The following is a 26,333-nucleotide window of genomic DNA, read 5'->3' on the forward strand; positions in this document are numbered from 1 at the left end:
GACAGACACACACACACACACAGACACACACACTCTCATCCTGAGGGTTAGACAGCACACACACACACACAGACAAACACACACACACACACACACACACACACACACACACACACACACAAACAACACACACACACACACACACACACACACACTCTCTGCTGAAATAAAAGGCATCTTTAATGCTTTTTGTCTTCCTGTGTCACAGGGCCACAGTGATTGGGTGACAGATGTGTCAATCAGTGCTGACAGGAAGTTGGTGGTCTCTGCCTCCAAGGTATAAATCCTCTCTAGTCTCTCCCACTGAACTCAGCTGATGTGGAAGCATTCTAACATGAGCCGCTGAGTGTCCTGTGTCTCTGTAGGACAGGACGCTGAGGTTATGGAACATGGAGAACATGGAGGAAATCCCACAAGTCCTGGAGAAGAGGAGGACACAAGGAACAGGAATCCACATCCTCAAGGTGAACAACACAAGCCATCCTTTGTTCTTCTGCTGTTGAAATGTAGTCTTGCATTAGGCTCGTTCGAGATGAACCAGGTCTGCGCAGAATCGATCACCGGCGATCGCCGCCCAATGCATGCTGGGTAGATTTGTGTCCGACTTGATCCCGACTTGCTCTGAAGTCATGCACACGTGGGCAACGATGACCTCACGAGATCAAGGCGGCCGCAGGTGAGAGCCAGGCAGCGCAGTTGCTTTTCACCGACTGCAAGACCCAGGCGGACCCAGGGGCATGCTGGGAAACGCCGGCCTCTCAGCTGATCTAACAGCTGATTGGTTCAGAATCGACTCAACAAGATTACATTTTATATAAACTTTTTATTGATTTTGAATCGGAGGGATTTTAACAGCTATTTGTCTGATTTAAAGGCTGATTCTGTACAGAACACATGTAGTGAGGCTGATAGTGACGTTTAGAAGTCAGAGAGACTAAATCTGTTCAGATTACAGATCATCTACCGTCTGTTGGTCATTAAAATCAGCAACAGATCACATGTAGAGCATGTTAACAGCTACTGTCATAATTAAAACAACTGGAGACTGTGTACAAGCTGATATATGGGTCTGATAACATTTTATTAATTCAGAATCAGACCTAACAGGATGTGAGTGTTTCTGTGACTTCCTGTTCAGCCTGAAGGCTACTGGAAACGGCTGGAAACGGCTGATTTGACAGCAGATTTTTGTCACCGCCCCCGACTGCTGCCGCCTGCTCTCGTTTACTTTAAGGCGTCTACACACCGGGCCGAAAATCGGCAGTTGTACAGTCTGGCAAGGTCGGTGACTCGAGTGTGTTCGGTGTGTCCCTTGCCGTCGTCCGTTGGAGGAGCTGTCGGCCTTCATTTTGTCCAACCAGACGTGTTCAGACGGAGACACGGAAGTCGGGACTCACCCGGAAATGGCGTGCGTGATGAGTGTGACTAAGGGCGTTTTCACACATGAAAGTCCGAACCAAGGTCCGGACCAAGGTTCATGTTTTTGTTACATTGTAACATTTGATCCGGTAAGTTTTGGTTTCACACTGCAGTTTTGCAAGCGCACTAAAGATCTATACGTGACAAAACTACGTCCTGCCGTCATCACATACGTGAGCTGCGTCTCCAGATACTTAGAACTGATTGGTTTGTTGACGGCTTCCCCGTCCTCTCGTATCCTCTCTCTGGGTCAGAGTTTAGGCTATTCAACTGACCGCTGCTCTCCCCTACTGCCGCGGCTCTTTTTCTTTTGTTGTGATGTAGAGAAGCAAGACACGGGACTTTCTTTCTGGAGCATTTATTCAGAGACAAACGGAAACATACACTGTAGCCTACATTTACTACCACTTAACAAATAAACTGCTGATGTATTCTCTGCTCTGATAGCTGACAGCTGTCTGCTCTGAGCGCATTTACAGTCTCCCTCTCTCACTAAGCACCGAGCTGTTCCTTGAAGAAGCTTCCCCTGGTCTTGTAACACGAGGAGAGCCAGCCAGAGATTCCTGTATTTGGTCCAAAAGTTCGAATGATTTCACACTATAAACGAACCGGATCATGGTTCAGTTTGGTCCGGACCGAGACCACCTCTTTTTGTCGGACCAAAATTTGGTCTTTTGATCCGGACCATGGTCCGGGGGAGGTTTCACACCTGTAATTTTGGTTCGGATCAAACTAAAAAGTCCGAAAGTCCGGACCAAACGAGGTATGTGTGAAAACGCCCTAAGACTCTCAAAATCTGATGAAAATCTTTTAAACTGACCTTTGTTGATCTGAAATGAAGACAGATTCAGACACTGCACGGCCTATTTCTCTCTTAAAATGTTTTCAGAAACACGTTGCGGTGAACTATTTTAGTACAATATGAGATCGGATTCTGAACGAGTCGTCCGTTACGCTCTGTTGTGAAATCCGGGAGCAGCCAGACCCATGTGACACGTTCGTCCAATCAGCTGCCGGTCAACATCCCTGGTCCCTCCCCTTTCCATTGCGTAGTCAAGGTGGCGCCCGTTTAGTGCGAGTAGCATCCATCGTTCCACACTGAACTTTTTGACCGTTTTTAGGGGGTCATCCTGGTACTTTCAGTGAGTTATCTCCACGATATACTTAAAACTAAGTGCTTGAAGTGTGACAGTAGGCGCTTTGAGACAGCCATTGAGTCAAGCAGCATTTTTCTCCCACACCAATTATCTCTTTTGAAGCAGCTATGCTGCTTTTAACCAAGATATATGTTCAAACTCACTGTATGTGCGCATGAGTAGTTCCACAGGGGTTAAAGTATGCTGACCGATTTGTGGTTGTTGCCATGGTGAATCCTAGTATCACGGCTCCATTCATGCTGCCTTTTTAAATGGAGGTGGTGCACGTGTTTAACTTTGAGTCAACCCATTGAGTTGATTGAACCAACTCAAATCAGCTGTTCTGGAACCGAAAACTCAGTTTCCCATCTCAGGGTAAATCAACTCAGAGTTCAGGGTTAGACTCCATTTGTTAAACCTCCTTCCTTCAACGGGCCTTTACAATTTTCTTCTTAGGTTATGTTGCACATTAGGTGCTATGGCTTACAATCCTTTGTGTTAGTAGTTTCTTTTTCATGTTGTAATCTAATTGAACATTCATATATTCAACAGTTAGAAATGACTGCTGTCAAATGTAGTCTTACTTGGCCCAATTGGAGATGGAGTAAAAATATACATAAGAGGTACTCCTGTCATTTTCTGAAATTATCAGGCCACACAAATTCAGTTACTGGTTCAACAATGGATTAATTCTGATTACCAATTCACGATTTCATATACACACATTGCCAAGAGAATTACAATTTTTTGTTTTTAAAGAAACCCCTGGTCGTAATACTTTATAGAAGTCATGCAATTGACAAATTGAAATTAAGTTCTGGAAAAACAAGTTTCTCCACTAGTAATCAAATTTTAAAGAATTGCTTCCAAGTCTCTACTGGTTGGATTATGCACAACAGAAAAGACCTTTCAGTGAACTTTACTGCTCAAGGGCAGATGTGTTGCCAGGTTAGCCGATCCCAGCATTTATGCTAGGCTACAGTGGCACTAGCTTACGCGTTTACTGTACAGACAGAGTGCCATCAATCTTCAAGGTTGAAGGACAGAACTCCGTTCAGCAACAGACTGAATTATTTGGATCATAGCATAATGTAGGCAGTTATTGGTGATGTGTGGTAGTCCGATGGCCAGATTGTAAATCGCTATGACATTCTAGACTATTAATATTGACCGTCAATAAACCCTGCACCCAGTTAGACCTTTGGCTACATGAGTATTGCATCTTGGGAGTAAACATTGAAAACCAAGGCAAACGTAAAAGTTACAATCTTTATTGACAGGACTTCAGAGTCACCTTTAGTCAACCTGAAAGACAGGAAAGGAAACATGTTAATCTCAAACTCTGAAAATATCCTGCTAACTGAAGCACAGAACAGTACCTTCTGCATGAATGCTCTTGGCGCTGCCCGGCGGTGTCGACCCAGCTGCGAGTAAGACCCTTTGACACCAACTCCACTGTAGGGCTGCTGTTGTCCAGTCGCTGCACCACTCAGACCATGACTAGCACTCCCAATACTCGCCTGCCTGACTGTGCGCGGGTCTAGGGATGTTCTTGGCTTGCTGAGTGCTGGGATAGCTGTCTTTGGTGTAGTGAGTGTTCTCCCAGCTGTCCCTCCCCTGCTCAAAGCTGTTGCTGGTGTAAGTATACGTGCCTGGAGGATACGGGCCACTCAGGAACATGTAGTCATAGGAAGGGTAAGGATATGGGACCAGGCCTGATGGCACCGGTCCTCCATTAAAGCCTTGTGAAGGATGTGCAGCATAGAAAAAACGAGGTGGTGGCATGGAACCTTGCGCTTCGTTCTCAGATTCAGAGTTGCCTTGCTCAAAGCTTTTCTGTTCCTGGAAAAGTTCCCCTGCCTGGTACTGTGGAAGAAAATAGTCAGGCCGGATCACAAAGCTAAGGCCAAGTGGTTGAGAGGAAGGTCCGCTGGCGGCAAACTGCTGAGTGCTAGGTCCTGTGGATGCTCCAGCAGAAAAGGGACTGGGAGGTGCAACAGCCCAGGAAATGCCTAGGAGCAGAAGGAAGTGATGTTAGTGATAGGTTGGATATTTCAGCCTACATGTTTCAGGTGTATTTCATATCTTGTATGTAGGGTACTACACAAGAAGCTTAGTCTGGGGACAACCTTCACCCACAGGAATAGAGTGGAATGTGTGAATCTATCAGGAGCATCTGCCAAAAAGGTAAACCGTTGAAACTGAAATGGATATCTTGGGCGGTGTGAGCACAGAGTTAAAAAACGATCCATTTTGAGGTGCATGTGGGTCACCCTTGGGCAGACACGTCTGTATGCTCAGTTGTCGAGAGTTTGTTCACTGTAAATAAAGCTGCATTAGATTCAAACTCATCGGACTGGTCGTCATCTTTGAAAACTCCCATCATTTCTGAGTTATCACCAGATACGTTAGCAAGTAGAATTCAAGGCAATGAATTTAACTTTGCTAAACATGGGCATTCACTACCCACATCAGTTCAGACATTTAGAGACCCGACAGCTCAAGTTTAGTTAAGTCACATTAGCATTAGTTACCTTGTTTAGAGGCAGGGCCTGCAGAAGAGCCTTGAACATATCCTGGAGGTGCATTCTGTAAACTGGACTGAGCTGGATTTGAGACAATTTTAGAGGCCGCCCCAAAAATCCATAAGGAAACATCCAGTTAGAGCCAGCAGAAGCAGGGTTTGCACCAAGAGAAAGTCATCAGGAGAGACTTAAACAATTAAACTACTTTTAAGATATAGACAGCAATGATACTTTACCTTGCTGCATAGGGTAGCTGTAACTCAAACCAGTCAGCAAAACAAGCAGCAAAGCCCTATTGAAAAGCAGACCGAGAATAAGTACAACTACTTAACAGAAATCCTTCAAAAACTTCACAAACCACCACTTGCTCACCCTGCAGTACACCAAACAGCCATCATGTTGAATGAAACGCTCAGGTACCACTGTGATCCTGTGAAAGGTTTATAAGTGCTACAGGTGACCTGCCCTGACCAATCAGAAGGTAGCCAGTTAACGACACACAGCTGCAAGCAATTGAATCCCTGATTAAGGTGGAACATAACTGGTTCAGTTGTCTAATTTTCATCAAATGTTATCTTGCGCACACACACACACACACACACACACACACACACACACACACACACACACACACACACACACACACACACACAAACACACACACACACACACACACACACAATAAGACACACACACACACAGTAAGACACACCGTAAGACACACACAGACACACACACACAGTAAGACACACACAGTAAGACACACACAGACACACACACACAGTAAGACACACACAGTAAGACACACACACACACACACACAGTCAGCTGGCTTGTTTTGGTTGTTTGGGTCTGTGAAAATCAACTCCTCTCCTCCTCTCCACCTCCTCCTCTTTTTCCTCTCCTACTCTCCTACTCTCCTTCCTCCCCTCCTCTCCTACTTTCCTCCTCTCCACCTCCTCCTCTCCTTCCTCCCCTCCTCTCCTTCCTCCCCTCCTCACCTCCTCTCCTCCTCTCCTCCTCTCCACCTCTTCCTCTCCTTCCTCCTCCTCCTCTCCTTCCTCTCCTCCTCTCCTTCCTCCCCTCCTCAACTTCCTCTCCTCCTCTCCTCCTCTCCACCTCTTCCTCTCCTTCCTCTCCTTCCTCCCCTCCTCTCCTTCCTCTCCTCCTCTGTTTCCCCAAATGTCTCAAATCTCGTTTTGTCCACAACATCATTTGTGGAGTTTTTTGTCACTGTTTTTGTGACTTTTGTGACACTTTCTGCGATTTCTCAAACGTTTTTCTAGGTTTTTATGATGTTTTCGACATCTTTATCAAACTTTTGTCACTTTTTCTAACGTTTCTGTCACTTTTTTCAGCATTTTGGACACTTTATTTCTTGTTTTGTTGTTATTTTCTGATATTTTTGTCATTTATTTCTTAAATTGTTGCATTAGATGCTTTAGATTACAATCCTTACACAACTCAACCTCCTTAGTTTCTGTTTCTCTTTTTCATTCAACATTCCTAAGCAGTATCACATTTATTTTAACGGTTAGAAATAGTTATTTTCTGTCAAATTTAAATGTTACAATCCAACTTTATTTGTTAAGCGCATTAAAACAACCAAAGTGCTGCACAGAAGAATAAATGAGACATAAATAAAATACATAACAATATAACATGAATACAAAATAATAGCTGCACAATGAAAAGCAATCAGTCTAAATAATTAAAAGAAGTACAACAAGTCAACATCTTACTAGGTGTCAAAGGCCACAGAGAAGACATGGGTTTTAAGTTGGCTATTAAAAACAGACAAAGAAGAGGCCTTTTTAACGTGCAGAGGCACATCAGTCCATAATTTAGGAGCCGCCACAGCAAAGGCCCGGTCTCCTCTGAGCTTCCGCTTAGTTTTCGGCACACTCAGGAGCAGCTGATCTTCTGACCGGAGCACCCGCTTTGAATGTTATCATTGGATGTTTTAAATGTTTTATGATGGCGTGACATTAGTGTTGACATGAGAACGTTATGGTATACGTGCAGTTAAGTGTCCCAAATTCCCCATACAATGTCCTTAATTAGCTAATTATGAATCTGCTAAACCACCTGTGCTACCATACCCTTAACCATAACCATAACCATAACCTGTCTCAAATAAGACCCTTGTCATTTGGGACTCAGTTTTTGGAACATAATTTGGGACACTAAACTGCACGTAAGTCGAACGTTATTATATTATTAGCCTGCTTGCTTTACGTTAGCATTCTCGTGTATTTATCCGTGATTAACCATGCGAATGGATGATAACAGCCCATATCTATGAGGCTGATAACCACTGATAACGCCCATTCAATCCAATGATAACATTCAAAGTGGGTGACCTGAGAGACTAATGGGGATATAAGGGCATAGAAGCTCCGAGAGGTGGGGGTAAGACCATTCAGGGCTTTAAAAGCAAATGTTGTCTTACCTTGAGCTATTTGGCCCAATTAGAGATAGTAAGTAGGCCTAAGTAAATATCAGACGTGTATAAAGTACTAGAGACCCTACTTGAGTAAAAATACAAGTGCTCTATCAAAAAAGTGACTTGAGTAGAAATAGAAGTAGAAGTGCTCTTTAGGCACCACGCTTAGGTAGAAGTACTGAAGTATTCAACATTTTTTGTGCTTAAGAATTGCAAGTAGTTTATTTTAAAATGGACTACTCAAGTACTGAAAGTAAAAGTACAAGTATTGTGTTATTTAGTTATTAAAGAAAGCAGTCAAATGTTTGAATATCATATTGTTTATATTATGTCAAATGTTTAGCCCAAGGCTGTAGCCAAAGGAATTAACACATATTAATTATAATAAAAATAACAAATATTAACAAAGCCTTCTCATTTAAAACCATTAAACAATGGAATCAACTCCCAGGCAGTCTAAAGTTGTCTGTAGATTTGAATAATTTCTCTCGAAACTTAAAGAAATACATCCTCGATAATCAGCTGTGTAAGCATCAGCACACTTAAAAGTTTACAAATGTAATATTGAAGTAAATGTTTTTGACTATGTTGTATATATTTTAGGCTGTGATGTTTTTTTGATTAGTTTTTCATTCAAATATCTGTTTTAGTGTTTAACTAATCTTGCATGTATGTGTTAGTACTACTGACAGTTATTTGTAATGTAATGTTTTAATATTGTGTGCACCTGCCCGGGGACTGCAGATGGAAACTAGCATTGGCTAACTCTGTTACAAAACATCTTTTCGTAAGATTAATGTATTTTGTACATTGTCCCTGACAAATAAACTAATTAAATAAATAAATACTGACGTAAAATGGACAATTATCACACTGTGGAAGTCAAATGAACATCCTCTCCAGCACAGTAACGATTAAAGCCCCAGAAAACGTATCACACACTAGCTAGAAACATGTGTGATGAACAGGAAAGTTAGCAAGCTAGCAACATCCAGATAAACTAGATCAGCTTCACATCACAGGGTCAAACATCCAGATAAACTAGATCAGCTTCACATCACAGGGTCAAACATCCAGATAAACTAGATCAGCTTCACATCACAGGGTCAAACATCCAGATAAACTAGATCAGCTTCACATCACAGGGTCAAACATCCAGATAAACTAGATCAGCTTCACATCACAGGGTCAAACATCCAGATAAACTAGATCAGCTTCACATCACAGGGTCAAACATCCAGATAAACTAGATCAGCTTCACATCACAGGGTCTAACATCCAGATAAACTAGATCAGCTTCAGGGTCAAACTATGTTCTTACAATATGAGATTGTATTCTGAATGAGCCACCGTTAATGGCCGCATAGCCCGTTTAAAAAAATCCTAAATCCAGAAGCAGCAACCAGACCCACGTGACGCTTCGTCCAATCAGCTGCCTGGTTTTCATTTGGTGGTCGCAAATACAGAGTAGCGCCGCCTGCTGCTGTATGCTGCGTATTACATCTCCATAACAACGTTGCTTCGGTGTGTAAATAGCCATTTTTGGGACCTCTGGAAGCCAAGTGATAAGTCCAACTGCCTTTTCTGCCCACAGTTGGCCGTTTGGTCCGTGTGTAAGGACCTTTACAGGCGAGGCGTAGTTCATCTCAAACAAGCCTATTATCTGGCTGCACCACAGATGCATTCTGGGATAGGAAAACAAAAACGCTCTGGGTTGTTTGCATTTCTTTAAACCAATCCCTAAACACATGTAGTTTATAAAATCTGATGTTTGATTCTAAAGTAAACTAGCCGACAATATAACGGCTACAAGTCAGCTGAGATGATGAGATCATTAAACACACAACTAGTTGGATCCTTTACACACTACAATGGGAGGAGAAACAGAGAGAAATAAAGAAAGAAAGTAAGAAATAAAGAAAGAAGGAAAGTCAGGCTTTATTATTATTTTTTTATGAATACGACTTGTTGTCTGTTTTCTGTTGAATCAGACAGTGTCTTGTTGTGTGTCTCCAGTGTGAGGAGTGTAGAAAGGCCTTCCCAGTGTCTTGTTGTGTGTCTCCAGTGTGAGGAGTGTAGAAAGGCCTTCCCAGTGTCCAGGCTGCAGACCTCTGAGCTGCTGACTCGCTGCGTCTTCTTTCGACTCAAATCGCCCTCCAGGTACCGACCACAGCCGCCACCGCTCATGTGACTTCCTGTCCCGGAGGTCAGAGGTCAGAGGTCAGCCATGCAGCAGCAGCAGCCAAGGCAAGATTTCACCTGTTTGTTTCAACATTCAATTTTCAATCCATTCTAGTCAGGGGGTTTTCCAACATTTTGGCACTTGTTGGACGCAAATTTTGACAATTGTTTTTTAGTTTAAAAAAAATATATATTTTTGTCTCTTTTCTGGTGTTTTTTTTGCTTTTTTCCAACATTTGTGTTGCTTTTTTTGCAAGTTTTTTTTTAAAGATACTTTTTTGGGGCAATTTTAGGCCTTTATTGACAGGACAGCTGAAGAAATGAAAGGGGGGCATGGTTCGTACGCCTGCTTGAAATCCTTAAAAAATGCTTGCATTTTGATGTTGTGTTTTCAAGGTTTGAAAAGTGCTTACATTTTGGATAAAATGCTTGAAATTGTAACTGTATTCCTTTCACAACAAAGACCTATCTGACTGAATATTTTGTTTATTAAATGGAGAAATAAAATGTTGGAGAGCCTAAAATGAAACCTGCTCTCTTGTGCATGTGTGACATGCCGGGAGGCAAATTTACGAATCCCACTATGGCCACGCCAAGACCCGCCCTACGAAGCAGCTCGATTGGTTGGGGTTAGGCATTAGACCTCGAGTGGTTAAGGTTAGGACAGCCGATTGGTCAGGAGATAGGACCTGAACAAATGGGGTTATGTTACCTAGCGTAAGCATGGACGCCTGGCCAATAAATGCTATTGAAGGGCGGGTCTTGGCGTGGCCATAGTGGGACTCATAATATCTCTGGGCGGTTGTCGTTTCAATGAACGTTGGCTGGAAGATGAAAAATACAAATTATGGATTAAGGGGACAAACCCTACGAGTTGCCTCTTGTAAAGTCTGCAAAAAAGACGTGCAGCTTTTCACAATGGGCGAGTCTGCGCTCTCGAGTCACGTGAAGGGTAAGTCAGACTTTTCAAGTAAGCCAACTGAAGTAGCTTACTGTACACGTTAGCGCCTATTTGTTTACACTAGTAACTGCTAGCTAGTAATTCACAGGCTATGTGACTGAGAGTACTTGGTGTGATAATGTAATGTTAGTATTGCATGTCCGTTATGGCACGTTCATTTGTGGAATATGTAGTGAACAAGTTACATTATAGTAACTGTAACGTTAACTACTCACAAATTAAAACCTGCAAAAGTTAGCCCAGTGCATAACAACAATCGTTAATTGCGGAACAGAAATCATGTCAGATGGAGTGTCATAGAAGTACCAGCCTACTGTAAGGTTGAGGATGGCCTTATGCAATATTTACACTGCTCTATTCCAGTAGATAAATGTATATAATAAATTGAATTTATATCGCTTTTCATGGACTCCAAAGTCGCTTTACAGGGCAGGGTAGATTATAAAAACATAACAAAACAAAACGAGCAAACAAAACAAGTAGAACAAAACAAGATACAGATGAAAGGGGAGGGGCAGGTGGACTATGGGTAGGCTGAGGTGAAGAGATGGGTCTTGAGGCGGGACTGGAAGATGGTGAGGGACTCAGAGGTGCGGATCTCTTGGGGGAGGGAGTTCCAGAGCCTGGGAGCTGCTCTGGAGAAGGCTCTGTCCCCAAAACAAGCGCAGGTTGGACTTTTGGATGGAGAGGAGACTGGCTGAGGTGGATCTGAGGGACCGTGAGGGTTGGTAAGGGGAGAGGAGGTCAGTGAGGTATAAGGGGGCCAGATGGTGGAGGCTTTTAGGTGAGGACCAGGATTTTGTAGGTGATCCGGTGGGAAATGGGAAGCCAGTGGAGTTGTTTTAGGACTGGAGTGATGTGGTGCCAGGATTTGGAGCAGGTAATGAGGCGGGCGGCTGAGTTCTGGACCAGTTGGAGTCGGTTGATGTTGGTAGAGCTGATGCCGAGGAGAAGTGAGTTGCAGTAGTCCAGTCGGGGGGGAGATGAAGGCGTGAATGAGTCTTTCAGCAGCGGGGGGTGTGAGAGAGGGTCTGATTTTTGGCGATGTTGCGAAGTGAAAGAAGGAGGTTTTAATGACTTAATTAGGCCGCATGTTAGAGGGTTGGATCAAATAATAGGATCGTGATCAGAAGGAATTCTGTTTTGTCGCTGTTGAGTTTGAGGAAGTTGTGTTGCATCCAGGTTTTAATAGCTGACAGACAGGAGTTGATGTGGGAGAGGGGAGGGGATTGTGGGGGATTTGGTGCTGAGGTAGATCTGGGTGTCGTCAGCATAGCAGTGGGAAGTCCAGGTTGAAGTGGCGGAGTATCTGACCAAGAGGGAGGATGTAGATGATGAAGAGGAGGGGGCCAAGTACGAGCCTTGGGGAACACCTTGAGTGACTGTGGCTGTGGCAGAGGTGTGGTTGTGGAGAGAGATGAAATGGGATCTGTTGGAAAGGTAGGAGTGGAGCCAGCTGAGTGCAGTACGCCGCAACCGGCGGGTCTTTGAGTCTGGTGAGCAGGATGTTATGGCTCACAGTTCGAAGGCTGCACTCAGGTCGAGGAGGATGAGGATGTTGAGGAGAACCGGTGTCAGCAAAGGTGAGGAGGTCGTTGAGGACTTTGAGGAGAGCAGTTTCTGTGCTGTGTAGGGGCGAAAACCAGATTGGAGAGGTTCGAATAGGTTATTGGCAAGAAGATGGGTTTGTAGTTGTGAGGCGACTATGTTCCAGGGTTTTAGACAGAAAGGGGAGGTTGGATATTGGGCGGTAGTTGTTGAGAGAGAGGGGATCCAGACCAGGTTTTTAAGGATTGGGGTGACAGCGGCGTTTTGAAAGCAGAGGGACAGTTCAAGGGACAGTGAGGAGTTGAAGAGGTTAGTGAGGTAGGGGCATAGGACCGGGAGGCAGGACTTCAGAAGTGGAGTAGGGAGGGGGTCAAGGGAGCAGGTAGTGGGTTTGGAAGAGCTGATGAGTTTGGAGATTTCAGGAGGAGTGACTGGGTTAAACTGGGAGAGGAGGAAGTGTGGAGGAGGGTTCGGGAGGTCTGGGAGGGATGGAAGAGAGGAGGGTCCAAGGTAGGTGCTGGAGTAGATCCTGGAAGGTCAGATACAGGGGATAGGGATTTGTAAATGAGATTGATTTTGTCAGTGAAAAAGTGGAGGAATGAGTCTTGGCAATGAAATAATTTTTTTTTCTTCAATGAATATAGGCTATTTATCAGGCAGGTGCCTGTGCACTGTCAGAGTCTTCTGGGTTAAAATGGAATTACAGGTTGTTGTTGTTGCACTGTCTCAGATTTTGTTCAAACCTTGTCTATATCAAGAATGTGTCCCAAGTGGCCGGGTTAGCTCAGTTGGTAGAGCAGGCGCACATATGTAGAGGTTTACTCCTTGCAGCGGCCGCAGGGTCGACTCCATCCTTTGCTGCATGTCATCTCTCCTCTCTCTCCCCTTTCATGTCTTCATCTGTCCTGTGAAAATAAAGGCCTAAAAATGCCCAAAAATAATCTTAAAAAGAATTTGTCCCAAAAACAAGGCCTGTAAAATATTTCTGTTCAAATCCCATGTCTTCACCTTTTCAGCTCTTCCTCTCTCAATCACTTCAGTTTTACAGCCTGAAATCACATTATCTGGGAAGCAATATTTGGACATTAATGTAATGAAAACTATTATTCATAGGCAGCCCTACCTTTGTAAGGTGGAAGACAAACACGTCAATATGACTGAACCATTACAAGTTTGTACGACATCTAGATTTGGAAAAAAGTGTGAACAGACTGACATTAATACCTCCCCTTCCCCTAGATTTTTGCGTTTTGCATTCTCGTAGGGTTAGGGTGTCCCAATACTGTAGGGAGCAAGAGGGAGTGCTATTTTTCCCTTAAAATCAACCCTCAAAACATAGTGAGGTCTGATGCAGGCTTAAAATGAAGTGGGAGATGAAATTACCCAGGATACCTTGCGAACTCAGCGAGCCAGCCACATTTTTCAACCAAGATGGCGGACACAGCTGGAAAGGAACAATTGAATTGTAAGTATATTTTCGCAAATAAGCATGTTGAAATTTGGAAATATGTTGGAATGTGTCAGTTTGATGCACATCCAAAGGACTGTTGAGTTTTGAACACTAATGTTAGAAAATATCTCACAAAGCTATCTGACATGATATCTGCTATCTGCTATAAACTAACAGGAAAGTTAACGGTAAAATTAACGGGATAGGATTTAACACACTCATCAGATCGTATTGACCATTCAAAAATCTGTCTTGTTCTCTCCTGTTAATTTGCAATTCACTAAGCTGCAACTGGTGTCTTATATTTCAGGGACTGTGGTAGCATAAACTTTGAGCAAAATCTAAGAGGGTGCAGCAACAGTTTTCCTGGATTTAGTCTGATTTGACCCAGAATGACCCAGCTGCATGTCATTTGGCTCAGATCCTCCCACTCAGTGCTCCTCTCCATATCTGTCTTACTGTATGTTATACATACATTAAAATCACTCACCTTTCGGCGAAATTCGCCGTTTTGAAACCAAAATAGGTGACCTACGTGAATCGTGTAGATTCACTGAGAAAATGTTTAAGGGGGGGGGGTACCAGAGATTCAGTGAACTGTGAACAGGTGCCCATACCAGAAGGGAGCGAGTCCATGGAAATATTAGCGCAAAGGGCCTTGCATCACCAGTTTCTTTCTCTGGGAAGGTAGGGGAATACCATTATCTGATTGGTTTACAAGCAGTTCGCTTCGCTCGTGCTGACCAGAGCGTGCACACCAAGGGGTGCAGACCACCATCAGAAGCTAAAAGCACGCCTGGCTTCGGCGATTTACCTGACTGAATTTGGTCAGTGATAGTTTCAATAATTGTAATATTTTCCGGTATATCTAAGTTACCCAGGAGCTCTGTTGACATAGGCTTAGCTAACGTTAGCTACAGCTTGATGAATTGAGTCATTGAACACAGCAGGAGAGAACGCAACGTTAGCCAACTAAAGCTCCGGTGGAAAATGATTAGCTAATGCTACCGTTAACGTTAACCTAATATTAGCTAGATATTGTTACTAAAGTTAGCTGCTAGCTTGTATAGCTAACGGTAAATCAAAAAAAAGAAACCCTCGTAAATGTTAATGCTTCTTTCTAAAATCTCTACAACTCATTTTTCCAGGATGTGTGGGTGATTTTGAGGTGAGGGGACTGACAAGGCTGAAGGTAAAGTGGTCCACCGTTCTATCAATAAGGCTAAACTAGAAGTTTACACTAATACAAAAATATTTTTGGAAATAAGAAACAGACTGCTGAAGAAGAGAAAAGGGCGAGGCTGAGACATGTGGCAAAACAGCAAAAGTGGGCCATGGAGACACTGGTGGTCCAGGCAAAGAAGAAAAAATTAGATCTGGTTCTGAGAGTATTACGAACTGTAATGTAAATTGTTATCTTTGCCAATAAAATGTATTAAAATCTGAATTACATAACATTGTATTGGCTGTCAATCATGATGGAAGAGTAGACTAGTTACAGCATGTCCACCATCTCTTGTGGGGGTTATGCATTAAGCCATTTGTGGTGCCCTTACCACATTGTGCCTCATATACTGTAAATATTAGACCCAGTGACAGGCTGGCATGAAATAGCTTGCATAATACTTAGTAAGAAGGCCATAATATTTTTGACTCATGTCTGAAGTTAAGTTTCTCCAGCTCTCCTCAGGTTGGCAAAAAATGCATCTCAAAATGCATCAGATTGATGCTTTAAAATATGGAATCATTAACATCTTCATGCATGCCCCCGGACCCCCCCTAGAGGGGTAATATCCTTCTCACCTTTTTCACCCCTGACTCGTTTTCATGCCTGGTTATTTTATGAACCATAAAAAGATGAAACATTTTAAAGGTGATAATTCAGGGTTAGTGAAGTGAACCTGCTGAGTGATTTTGTTTGGGGTAATTGTTTTTACATTGACTCAGGCAGGTTAGATAGCAGAGTCTACTTAGACAGTGATACATTTTGAAAAATAAAACTTGTGTTTTGCTTAAATATCTGATTCTTCTGCTGTTATGAAACAATAGCATTATCTCTTTTAATGTGATAAAAACACTAAATAATAATTTTGACTAAGTATTGGTATTTATTTTACAGTGGTGTAAGGTGTTTCCTTGTAGTTGTTTTACATCTATATTAGTTTTACTATATTTTAGTGGTTTTTTTAACCTGCTTTTAATACATATGTGTCCTATTTAGACGGCGTTTTAGTTAACCAAACCTGTTTTTTAAGGAGGTTTAAAGTATGTTCTCACATTAGTGGTCCCCTTGTGCCCGTTCCCATCGAAGCACCCATCCCTAACCCTAACTCATCCCTAAACCTAACCCATTTCTATACCTAACCCATCCCTAAACCTAACCCATCTCTATACATAACCCATCTCTATACCTAACCCATCCCTATACCTAACCCTAACCCTCGTCCCCAACATGGCTACTCAGAATATTCTCCTACTCCCCACTTCTCTTCCTAATAGTTTCTGTTTGGAGCAATGATCTCAGTGTTTTTGAACCATTTATTTTACCTCTGCTGACTATCTTACCATCACATCTTGAAACTAATTATAGATGTATGCTCACTCTGACCATGACGCAGCCAGATATATATAGCACGTACATGCATTTACACACACACACACACACACACACACACACACACACACACACACACACACACACACACACACACACACACACACACACACACACACACACACACACACACACACACACACACACACACAGTGTAGTGATTGTTAAACTGCCCTGGTTACCCAGAGTTTAGATATCACTAATCTATCGCCCATCGTCGACATATCCTTACATCCAGGTAGGTTCCATGTGTCGCGATATGTTTTCTTTACAACGCTGGTGATGTGGAGCATATCAGTAAAGCTGCTGTTAGCAGAGCGGTCAGAAAAGTTAGCCTCACCCTGAAACGTTTTTTTTTTTTACTTTTGTAGTGTTCACCTGGACACATACCAGTGAGAGCCATTAAAAAGCAGTCCCACAGAATAGCAGGCGAATTATCTAAAACCCTTTGAAATAAATTTTAAATTATAATTCAGTTAATGACATGGAGCTGCAACCTCAGAATAGGATTAGTACTTTGTTGCCCGCAGGATTACACCTAAATGAAATTCATGCTACGTTTACACGTGGCCGGCTATTTTCACAACCGGACATTTCAACCTCTCCGTTTTAAAAAATAACATCGTGCACAGCTGTCAGTTTTCAGAAAAGTGTTCGTTTATATGTACCTGTGTATATATATTCCTTTAATGCAGCCAAGAGCACGCCAGACCTGTAGATGGCGGTGCAATCAGAATCCAGAAAATAGCAACAACAGTAACCAATCACTTCCTCTTTCTCTCTTTCTCGGCTGCCTAAACCTCCGTTTGTCTCAGTTTATGTGCAAACGAAGATTTCAAAAATCTCCACTCTAGCCGGAGTTTTTAGAAAGACTCGGTTTCAGAGGAGAATTCTCTGTTTGCGTGTAAACGAAGGGTACAAACGAAGGGAAATGTCTCCGTTTGTAAAAATAACCACGTACGTGTAAACAGGGCCTCAGTTTTTTTGAAAAAAAGGTTTTCACCAGTAATATACTTGTGATTAAATATGAAATTAATACACTATATTGGAACATACACATTGGCTGTGTCTCAAACCGCACACTTCTGTCAGTATACTGCTAACGGTCACTGACCACTTCCTGCCGTAGAGCCCACTTTGGATGGTTAGTGTCGTCCCAAACGGAGCACTTATGTTAAAACACTTACCGGAAATGACGAGCGGTCGGCTCACCCCACCGCCTCTCAAAATCTGATAAAATCTCTTAAACTGACCTTTGTTGATCTGAAATGAAGACAGATTCAGCAACTGCACGGCCTATTTCTCTCTTAAAATGTTTTCAGAAACACATTTCGGTGAACTATTTTTGTAAAATTCGGGATTGTATTCTGAACGAGCCGCCCATTATGCTCTGTTGTGAAATCCAGGAGAAGCCAGACCCATGTGACGCGTTCTTCCAATCAGCTGCCGGTCGACATCCCTGGTCCCTCCCCTTTCCACTGCGTAGTCAAGGTGGCGCCCGTTTAGTGCGCGTAGCGTCCATCGTTCCACACTGAACTTTTTGACCGTTTTTAGGGGGTCATCCGGGTACTTTCAGTGCTCTGACTTTTTGCGTTAGCTCCACTATATACTTACAACTAAGTGCTTGAAGTGTGACAGTAGGCGCTTTGAGACACAGCCGTTGAGTCAAGCAGCATTTTTCTCCCACGGCAATTCTCTCTTTTGAAGCAGCTATGCTGCTTTTAACCAAGATATATATTCAAACTCACTGTATGTGCGCATGAGTAGTTCCACAGGGGTTAACGTATGCCGACCGATTTGTGGTTGTTGCCATGGTGAATCCTAGTATCATGGCTCCATTCATGCTGCCTTTGTAATGGAGGTGGTGCACGTGTTTAACTTGGAGTCAACCCACTCTGAGTTGATTGAACCAACTCAAATCAGCTGTTCTGGATCCGAAAACTCAGTTTCCCATCTCAGGGTTAATCAACTCATGCTACGTTTACACGTGGCCGGCTATTTTCATAAACTGACATTTCAACCTCTCCGTTTTCAGAAAAGTGTCCGTTTACATGTACCCGTGTATATATATGCCGTCAATGCAGGCAAGAGCCCGCCAGACCTGTAGGTGGCGGTGTAACGCGAAGCTCAAGCCCACGTTAGCCAATCAGAATCCCGACAATAGCAACAACAGCAACCAATCACTTCCTCTTTCTCTCTCTCTCTCGGCTGCCTAAACCTCCGATTGTCTCAGTTTACATGCAAACGTGCAAACGAAGGTTTCCAAAATCTCCACTTTGGCCGGAGTTTTTAGAAATAATCGTTTTCTATGATAAAAACGGGGTTTTCGTGTAAATGAGATGCCAAACCGCAGGAAAATATCTGCGTCTTCCCTTCGTGTAAACGGGGCCTCCATTTGTTAAACCTCCTTCCTTCAACGGGCCTTTACATTTTCTTCTAAGGTTATGTTGCACATTGCTACATTAGGTGCTATGGATTACAATCCTTAGTTTTTATTTGTGTTATGGGGTTTCTTTTTCATGTTGTAATCTCATTGAACATTCAGCAGTATCCAAATGTATTTTTGAACCTTTAGAAATGACTTCTGTCAAATATAAATGTAGTCTTACTTGGCCAAATTGGAGATAGAGTAAAAGAAATAAGAGGCACTCCTGTCATTTTCTTAAAATAATCAGTTACTGGTTCAACAATAGATTAATTCTGATTACCAATTCATGATTTTATATAAACATGCATTTTTTTTTTTAAAGAAACCCTTCTGACACCTGGTGGTAATACATTTTTAATATAATAAATAATGCAATTGAAAAATGGAAACTAAAATTAAGTGCTGTGCTGGAAAAAGTAAGCAACTGTTTCTCCACTAGTAATCAATTTTAAAGAATTGCTTCTAAGTCTTTGCTGGTTGGATTATGCAAAACAGAAAAAGACCTTTCAGTGAGCTTTAGTGCTCAAGGGCAGATGTGTTGCCAGGTTAGCAGATTCTCTCCAGCATTTACGCTAGGCTACGGTGGCACTAGCTTACGCGTTTACCGTACAGACAGCGTGCCATCATTCAAGGTGTCATGACAGAACTGGGTTCAGCAGCAGACTGAATTACTTAACCTTACCTCTGGTTCCCCCCCACCATCAAAAACATGTACTAGGTTCTCCAGTCAGTGCCCTTGAGCAAGGCACTGGTTGATCCCCAAGCACTGTGGTTGGCTGCCCACTGCTCCATTGAGGGATGGGTTAAATGCAGAGAATTACGCTACATGTATGGGACTGTGATGGCCCTATCCACCGCCAGCATGTAATGTGGGGTCATGGTTTAATTTTTTTTAAGTTTCTTTTCATAAATTGTTTATTTGTACCCACTTTGGATGGTTAGTGTTGTCCCAAAAGGAACACTTGTTAAAACACTGAACGGAAATGACGAGCGGTCGGCTCGCCCAGAACTACAAGATACTTCACACAGCAGCATATGGATAATTTGTTTGTGTTAGACTAATATTGGGTTGTGGTAGTGTTTTATTAATCTCTCATGGTTGGTTGTGGAGTTTAATTTGGATCTTGCTAAGTGTTCTTGTTGAAACTGTAATGGCTATAGCTGGCAAAAATAAAGCCTACATTTTTCTGAACAACTGTGTCCTTGCCTATGCTCCTTTGTCCCTGACAGGGACAATAAAGTACCTTTATTGGTTATGTGGTAGTTTGATGGCCAGATTGTAAATGGCTATCACATTCTGGATTATTAATATTGCCTGTCAAACCCTGCACCCAGTTAGACCTTTAGCTACATGAGTATCGCATCTTGGGAGTAAACATTGAAAACCAGGGCAAACATAAAAGTTACTCTTTATTGACAAGACTTTAGAGTCACCCTTTAGCCAACCTGAAAGACAGGAAAGGAAACATGTTAATCTCAAACTCTGAAAATATCCTGCTAACTGAAGCACAGAACAGTACCTTCTGCATGAATGCTCTTGGCGCTGCCCGGCGGTGTCGACCCAGCTGAGTGTAAGACCCTTGTACACCAACTCCACTGTAGGGCTGCTGTTGTCCAGTCGCTGCACCACTCAGACCATGACTATCACTCCCAATACTCGCCTGCCTGACTGTGCGAGGTCTAGAAGGGATGTTCTTGGCCTGCTGAGTGCTGGGATAGTTGTCCTTGGTGTAGTGAGCATCCTCCCAGCTGTCCCTCCCCTGCTCAAAGCTGTTGCTGGTGTAAGTATACGTGCCTGGAGGATACAGGCCACTCAGGAACATGTAGTCATAGGAAGGGTAAGGATATGGGACCAGGCCTGATGGCACCGGTCCTCCATTAAAGCCTTGTGAAGTCTGTGCAGCATAGAAAAAACGAGGTGGCGGCATGGAACCTTGCGCTTCATTCTCAGATTCAGAGTTGCCTTGCTCAAAGCTTTTCTGTTCCTGGAAGAGTTCCCCTGCCTGGTACTGTGGAAGAAAATAGTCAGGCCGGATCACAAAGCTAAGGCCAAGTGGTTGAGGGGCAGGTCTACTGGCGGCAAACTGCTGAGTGCTAGGTCCTGTGGATGCTCCAGCAGAAAAGGGACTGGGAGGTGCAACAGCCCAGGAAATGCCTAGGAGCAGAAGTAAAATTGTTAGCAAGTAGAATTCAAGGCAATGAAGTTAACAGCAAAACATGGGCATTCACTACCCACATCAGTTCAGACATTTAGAGACCCCGACAGCTCAAGTTTAGCTAGTTTAAGTCACATTAGCATTTATTACCTTGTTTAGAGGCAGGGCCTGCAGAAGAGCCTTGAGCATATCCTGGAGGTGCATTCTGAAAACTGGACTGAGCTGGATTTTAGAGGCAGCCCCAAAAATCCACAAGAAGGAAACATCCAGTTAGAGCCAGCAGAAGCAGGGTTTGTTCCAAGAGAAAGTTATCAGGAGAGACTTAAACAATTAAACTACTTTTAAGATGTTGACAGCAATGATACATTACCTTGCTTCATAGGGTAGCTGTAACTCAAACCAGTCAGCAAAACAAGCAGCAAAGCCCTATTGAAAAGCAGACTGAGCATAAGTACAACTACTTAACAGAAATCAGTCAAAACTTCACAAACAAACTGTTGCTCACCCTGCAGTACACCAAACAGCCATCATGTTGAATGAACAGCTCAGGTACCACTGTGATCCTGTGAAAGGTTTATAAGTGCTACAGGTGACCTGCCCTGACCAATCAGAACGTAGCCAGTTAACGACACACAGCTGCGAGCAATTGAATCCTGATTAAGGTGGAACATAACTGGTTCAGTTGTCTAATTTTCTTCAAATGTTATCTTGCACATGTTCTGTAACCGAAAACTCACTGTTTCCCATCTCAGGGTTAATCAACTCAGAGTTCAGCATTAGACTCAGAATTTGTTGAGACTCCTTCCTTAAACGGGCCCTTAATTTTCATCAAATGTTATCTTGCACATTGCTACATTAGGTGCTTTAGATTACAATCCTTACACATCTCAACCTCCTTAGTTGGTGTTTCTCTTGTTTCTCTTTTTCATTCATCATTCCTAAGCAGTATCAAAATTTATTTTAACGGTTAGAAATAGGTTATTTTCTGTCAAATTTAAATGTTCCAATCCAACTTTATTTGTTAAGCGCTTTAAAACAACCAAAGTTGACCAAAGTGCTGCACAGAAGAATAAATAAGACATAAAATACATAACAATATAACATGAATACAAAATAATAGCTGCACAATGAAAAGCAATCAATCTAAATAATTAAAAGAAGTACAACAAGTCAACATCTTACTAGGTGTCAAAGGCCACAGAGAAGACATGGGTTTTAAGACGGCATTTAAAAACAGACAAAGAAGAGGCCTGTTTAACGTGCAGAGGCACATCAGTCCTTAATTTAGGAGCCGCCACAGCAAAGGAACGGTCTCCTCTGAGCTTCCGCTTAGTTTTCGGCACACTCAGGAGCAGCTGATCTTCTGACCTGAGCACCCGCTTCGAATGTTATCATTGGATTGAATTGGATGTTTTATGATGGTGTGACATTAGTGTTGACATGAGAACTTTATGGTATACGTGCAGTTAAGTGTCCCAAATTCCCCATACAATGTCCTTAATTAGCTAATAATGAATCTGCTAAACCACCTGTGCTACCATACCCTTAACCATAACCATAACCAGGGCTTAATTTGAGCCGGAACACGCCGGATTATTGTTCTGGCACCGCCGATGTTGGATCCGGAACCTTTTTTACTGGATCCGGCACCTGTGTCACCAGGAAAAATTAATCTCCTAAATGACAAAAATAAACTACTGTTTGTGTAGTGTTCAATGTTGTTATCTGTTTTGTAAGTCTTTATTCCCCCATTGAAGTTCCACAAAAATCTTGTTTTGAGGTGAATTTTCAGGGTAGACGGAAGGGGGAGAGGCATAGGGGTCGATTTCGGTGGGGACGGTGGGTACGCATACCTACCAGATTTCGTCATGAGTCATTTTGTACCCACCACTTTTTTTGAAAAAAGAAAGCGTTTTCTTCTTCTTTGGCGCCTATATGGCGAGGAAAAAGCTTGTACCTAAACAATGATCAATGATTACCAAATTTCTCTCTCATATTGCTCCTCATAACCACTGAAAAGTGTCAAAAAATCTAACCAGAAATGTAGTGATGATTGATCGTTGTTTAGGTACATTAAACCACGTTAAGCTTTTTCACGTTAGGACTTATAAAGCCTATGAGAACCGTTGGGAGTCAACCCACAGCTGCTCCGCTGCCCTGCTGAAAATGTGAAGCAGAAATGCATCAAATTTCAGATAACATCCATAATAATTGGACTTTGGTTTCGATTTTTTAGACAGTTTTCAGTGGTTATGAGGAGCAATATGAGAGATAAATTTAGCAATCATTGTTTACGTACATTAAACCACATTTTTATTCATTAGTAAGCTACAGGACAGCGTCTTTCAAACATGACCTGCGCCAAAGAGAAAAAAAAATGAATGCGTCATTGTACCCAGCACTTCTGGAAATGTACTTCCTGATGAGTCTCTGTCCCCAGCACATTCCAAACCAAACTGAGCCCATGGGGAAAGGGATGGATGGAGGGGAGACACTTCAACAGTGTGCCGCTGCACTTCTAGTGACACAAGTGCTTGTGCTGGTTTGCTGTTAGCCTCATAGCCCCACTCAGGGGAAAAATGTCAAAAAGACAACAAAGTTTGCTTAACTTTTTCAAATACGCTGGCCAGTCGGATCCCAAACAAGCAAAAACTGTTTCTGCCGATCTAGAATGTGGAGACCACGGTGGGTTTTTTAATTTAATAGTCCGATGGATAATTGCTGCTTGTGAAAACGATTGTTGCAGTGTATTTTTTTTTAATATTTTTACATTTCGCACCAATGCAGTGCACGTTCTGAAATAAAAATAAACATTGCCCTGATGTACACACAGCGTTGTTTAGGTATTTTTAGTCAGAGAAGCTACTAGGCAGTGTAATTTTTATTTTTTTGCTCCGTTACCTCCAACCCCCGTTTTGAGTCGCCGGATCCACCCCCCCACTGCGCTCCGGTACCTCCCACTTTACAAATTAAGCACTGACCATAACCATAACCTGTCTCAAATAAGACCCTCGTCATTTGGGACACTCAGTTTTTGGAACATAATTTGGGACACTAAACTGCACGTAAGTCGAACGTTATTATATTATTAGCCTACTTGCTTTACGTTAGCATTCTCATGTATTTATCCGTGATTAACCATGCGAATGGATGATAACAGCCTTCTGAGCCTACCAGTAGGTGTAGCAGGCCCCTTCTGACCCATATCTATGAGGCTGATAACCACTGATAACGCCCATTCAATCCAATGATAACATTCGAAGCGGGTGACCTGAGAGACTAGTGGGGATATAAGGGCGTAGAAGCTCCGAGAGGTAGGGGGGGGGCAAGACCATTCAGGGCTTTAAAAGCAAATGCTGTCTTACCTTGAGCTATTTGGCCCAATTAGAGATAGTAAGTAGGTAAAAAATCAGACGTGTATAAAGTACTAGACAACCATACTCGAGTAAAAGTACAAGTGCTCTATCAAAAAAGTGACTTGAGTAGAAGTAGAAGTGCTCTTTAAGCACCACACTTAAGTAAAAGTACTAAAGTATTCAACATTTTTTGTACTTAAGTATTGCAAGTAGTTTATTTTAAAATGTACTACTCAAGTACTGAAAGTAAAAGTACAAGTATTGTGTCATTTAGTTATTCAAGAAAGCAGTCAAAAGTTTGAATATCATATTGTTTATATTATGTCAAATGTTTAGCCAAAGGCTGTAGCCAAAGGAATTAACACATATTAATTATATTAAAAATAACCAATATTAACAAATACTGAAATAAAATGTACAATTATCACACTGCAAGTTAAATGAACATCCTCTCCAGCACAGTAACGATTAAAGCCCCCATAAAGGTATCACACACTAGCTAGTAACATCCAGATAAACTAGATCAGCTTCACATCACAGGGTCAGACATCCAGATAAACTAGATCAGCTTCACATCACAGGGTCAGACATCCAGATAAACTAGATCAGCTTCACATCACAGGGTCAAACATCCAGATAAACTACATCAGCTTCACATCACAGGGTCTAACATCCAGATAAACTAGATCAGCTTCACATCACAGGGTCAGACATCCAGATAAACTAGATCAGCTTCACATCACAGGGTCAAACATCCAGATAAACTAGATCAGCTTCACATCACAGGGTCAAACATCCAGATAAACTAGATCAGCTTCACATCACAGGGTCAAACATCTAGATAAACTAGATCAGCTTCACATCACAGGGTCAAACATCTAGATAAACTAGATCAGCTTCACATCACAGGGTCAAACATCCAGATAAACTAGATCAGCTTCACATCACAGGGTCAAACATCCAGATAAACTAGATCAGCTTCACATCACAGGGTCAAACATCCAGATAAACTAGATCAGCTTCACATCACAGGGTCAAACGATTAACATTCAGGACTCACTGCAGACTGAAACAACTCCGGAATAGATTACTCTGCTGCAACAATAGCTAAATAGAAAGAGTACAAACTAACATTGTCTCTGACTTCTGAACAGGCAACCGTAATGAAAAGAAACACGACGCGATCTCGGGGATTTCTTACATAAATTACGTAATTAGCTTACGTAACTAACGTAACGAGTAACGAGTAACGATGCAGCACATAAAAAATCTATCGGAGTAAAAGTATTTCATTCATCAAAAATATGTACTCAAGTAAAAGTGGAAGTAGGAGAAAAAAACAATACTCCAGTAGAGTACAGATACAGCCTTTTAGTACTTAAGTAGAGTAGTGAAGTAGTTCTACTTTGTTACTATACAGCTCTGGACGCAGCTGATATCTAAACAAACCTATTACAAAAACAAACAAAAACATTTTAAATTGCTTTATAGTGATCATAGTTTAAGTATTATTAATGGAGATGTTGTAGTATTCCTATAGAAGTGTTTTTAACTATATTCATTTTGTAATATATCAGATTCCAGTTGTACAACAGTTTGAGAACCAGTGAAATAATCAATTAGTTGACAAAATCTTCTGAGTTTTAGTAGACAGGAAAGAGAAGATTTGGAAAATGTTTCATAGGTGCAACCCACATACTCAGCGCTGTTGCTCATCCCAAAAATGCATGTTCCTTAAAAATGGGGCACCATTTGAAAGGGAACTAAACAGACTTTCCAACGGTATACGATTTAATGCCAAAAAGCATTGTTACCACAGACAAATAAACTACGAAACAAACATTTCCTTACTTTTTGTGCTAATTTTATAAATGACATCATCATAAGCCCATCATACACGTCTCTCCCCAGCACAACGCTTCTTAGGAGCCTCCAGAAAGTTCAGCTACTTTCTCCATTTTCTAGTAGAAATATCCAATCTGGCAAACAGTTTAAATTACATCTTTTTAAATGCCCCCTATCATCTCACAAGCCCACTCCTGGATTCATTCCTCCATCCTCTTCAAATAATCTGTCTGGCTATCATTAGACTAGTCTGGACTCAGCTTCTTAT

At 42.2% G+C, this 26,333-nt stretch overlaps 3 protein-coding genes and 1 pseudogene across 3 annotated transcripts in view; 1 reads left to right on the plus strand and 3 right to left on the minus strand.

The window, feature by feature from the left end:
- LOC120556536 (WD repeat-containing protein 88-like) overlaps positions 1–9,717 on the plus strand; it is a 93,168-nt gene extending 83,451 nt beyond the window's left edge. The window contains exons 11-13 of the mRNA XM_039796179.1: positions 209–277; positions 366–464; positions 9,592–9,717. Of these exons, the coding sequence (XP_039652113.1) occupies positions 209–277; positions 366–464; positions 9,592–9,717 (294 nt within the window). The remainder of the gene's footprint in view (positions 1–208; positions 278–365; positions 465–9,591) is intronic.
- On the minus strand, positions 3,811–5,518 carry LOC120555462. The gene is made up of 5 exons (XM_039794146.1): positions 5,453–5,518; positions 5,317–5,372; positions 5,090–5,161; positions 3,935–4,567; positions 3,811–3,860 (listed from the first exon to the last, which is right to left on the minus strand). The coding sequence occupies exons 1-4, from the start codon at positions 5,476–5,478 to the stop codon at positions 4,056–4,058; spliced, it is 666 nt and encodes a 221-aa protein (XP_039650080.1). The 5' UTR covers positions 5,479–5,518; the 3' UTR covers positions 3,811–3,860; positions 3,935–4,055.
- Positions 9,718–20,101: 10,384 nt separating the features above from the next.
- LOC120555463 lies at positions 20,102–21,446 on the minus strand. The gene is made up of 5 exons (XM_039794148.1): positions 21,370–21,446; positions 21,235–21,290; positions 21,015–21,086; positions 20,229–20,863; positions 20,102–20,154 (listed from the first exon to the last, which is right to left on the minus strand). The coding sequence occupies exons 1-5, from the start codon at positions 21,393–21,395 to the stop codon at positions 20,146–20,148; spliced, it is 798 nt and encodes a 265-aa protein (XP_039650082.1). The 5' UTR covers positions 21,396–21,446; the 3' UTR covers positions 20,102–20,145.
- A 1,011-nt stretch (positions 21,447–22,457) lies between these two features.
- The window catches only part of LOC120556537, a 6,072-nt pseudogene continuing 2,196 nt past the window's right edge, over positions 22,458–26,333 (minus strand).

Source organism: Perca fluviatilis, chromosome 3 (assembly GCF_010015445.1).
Source record: "Perca fluviatilis chromosome 3, GENO_Pfluv_1.0, whole genome shotgun sequence".
Classification (NCBI taxonomy): domain Eukaryota; kingdom Metazoa; phylum Chordata; class Actinopteri; order Perciformes; family Percidae; genus Perca; species Perca fluviatilis.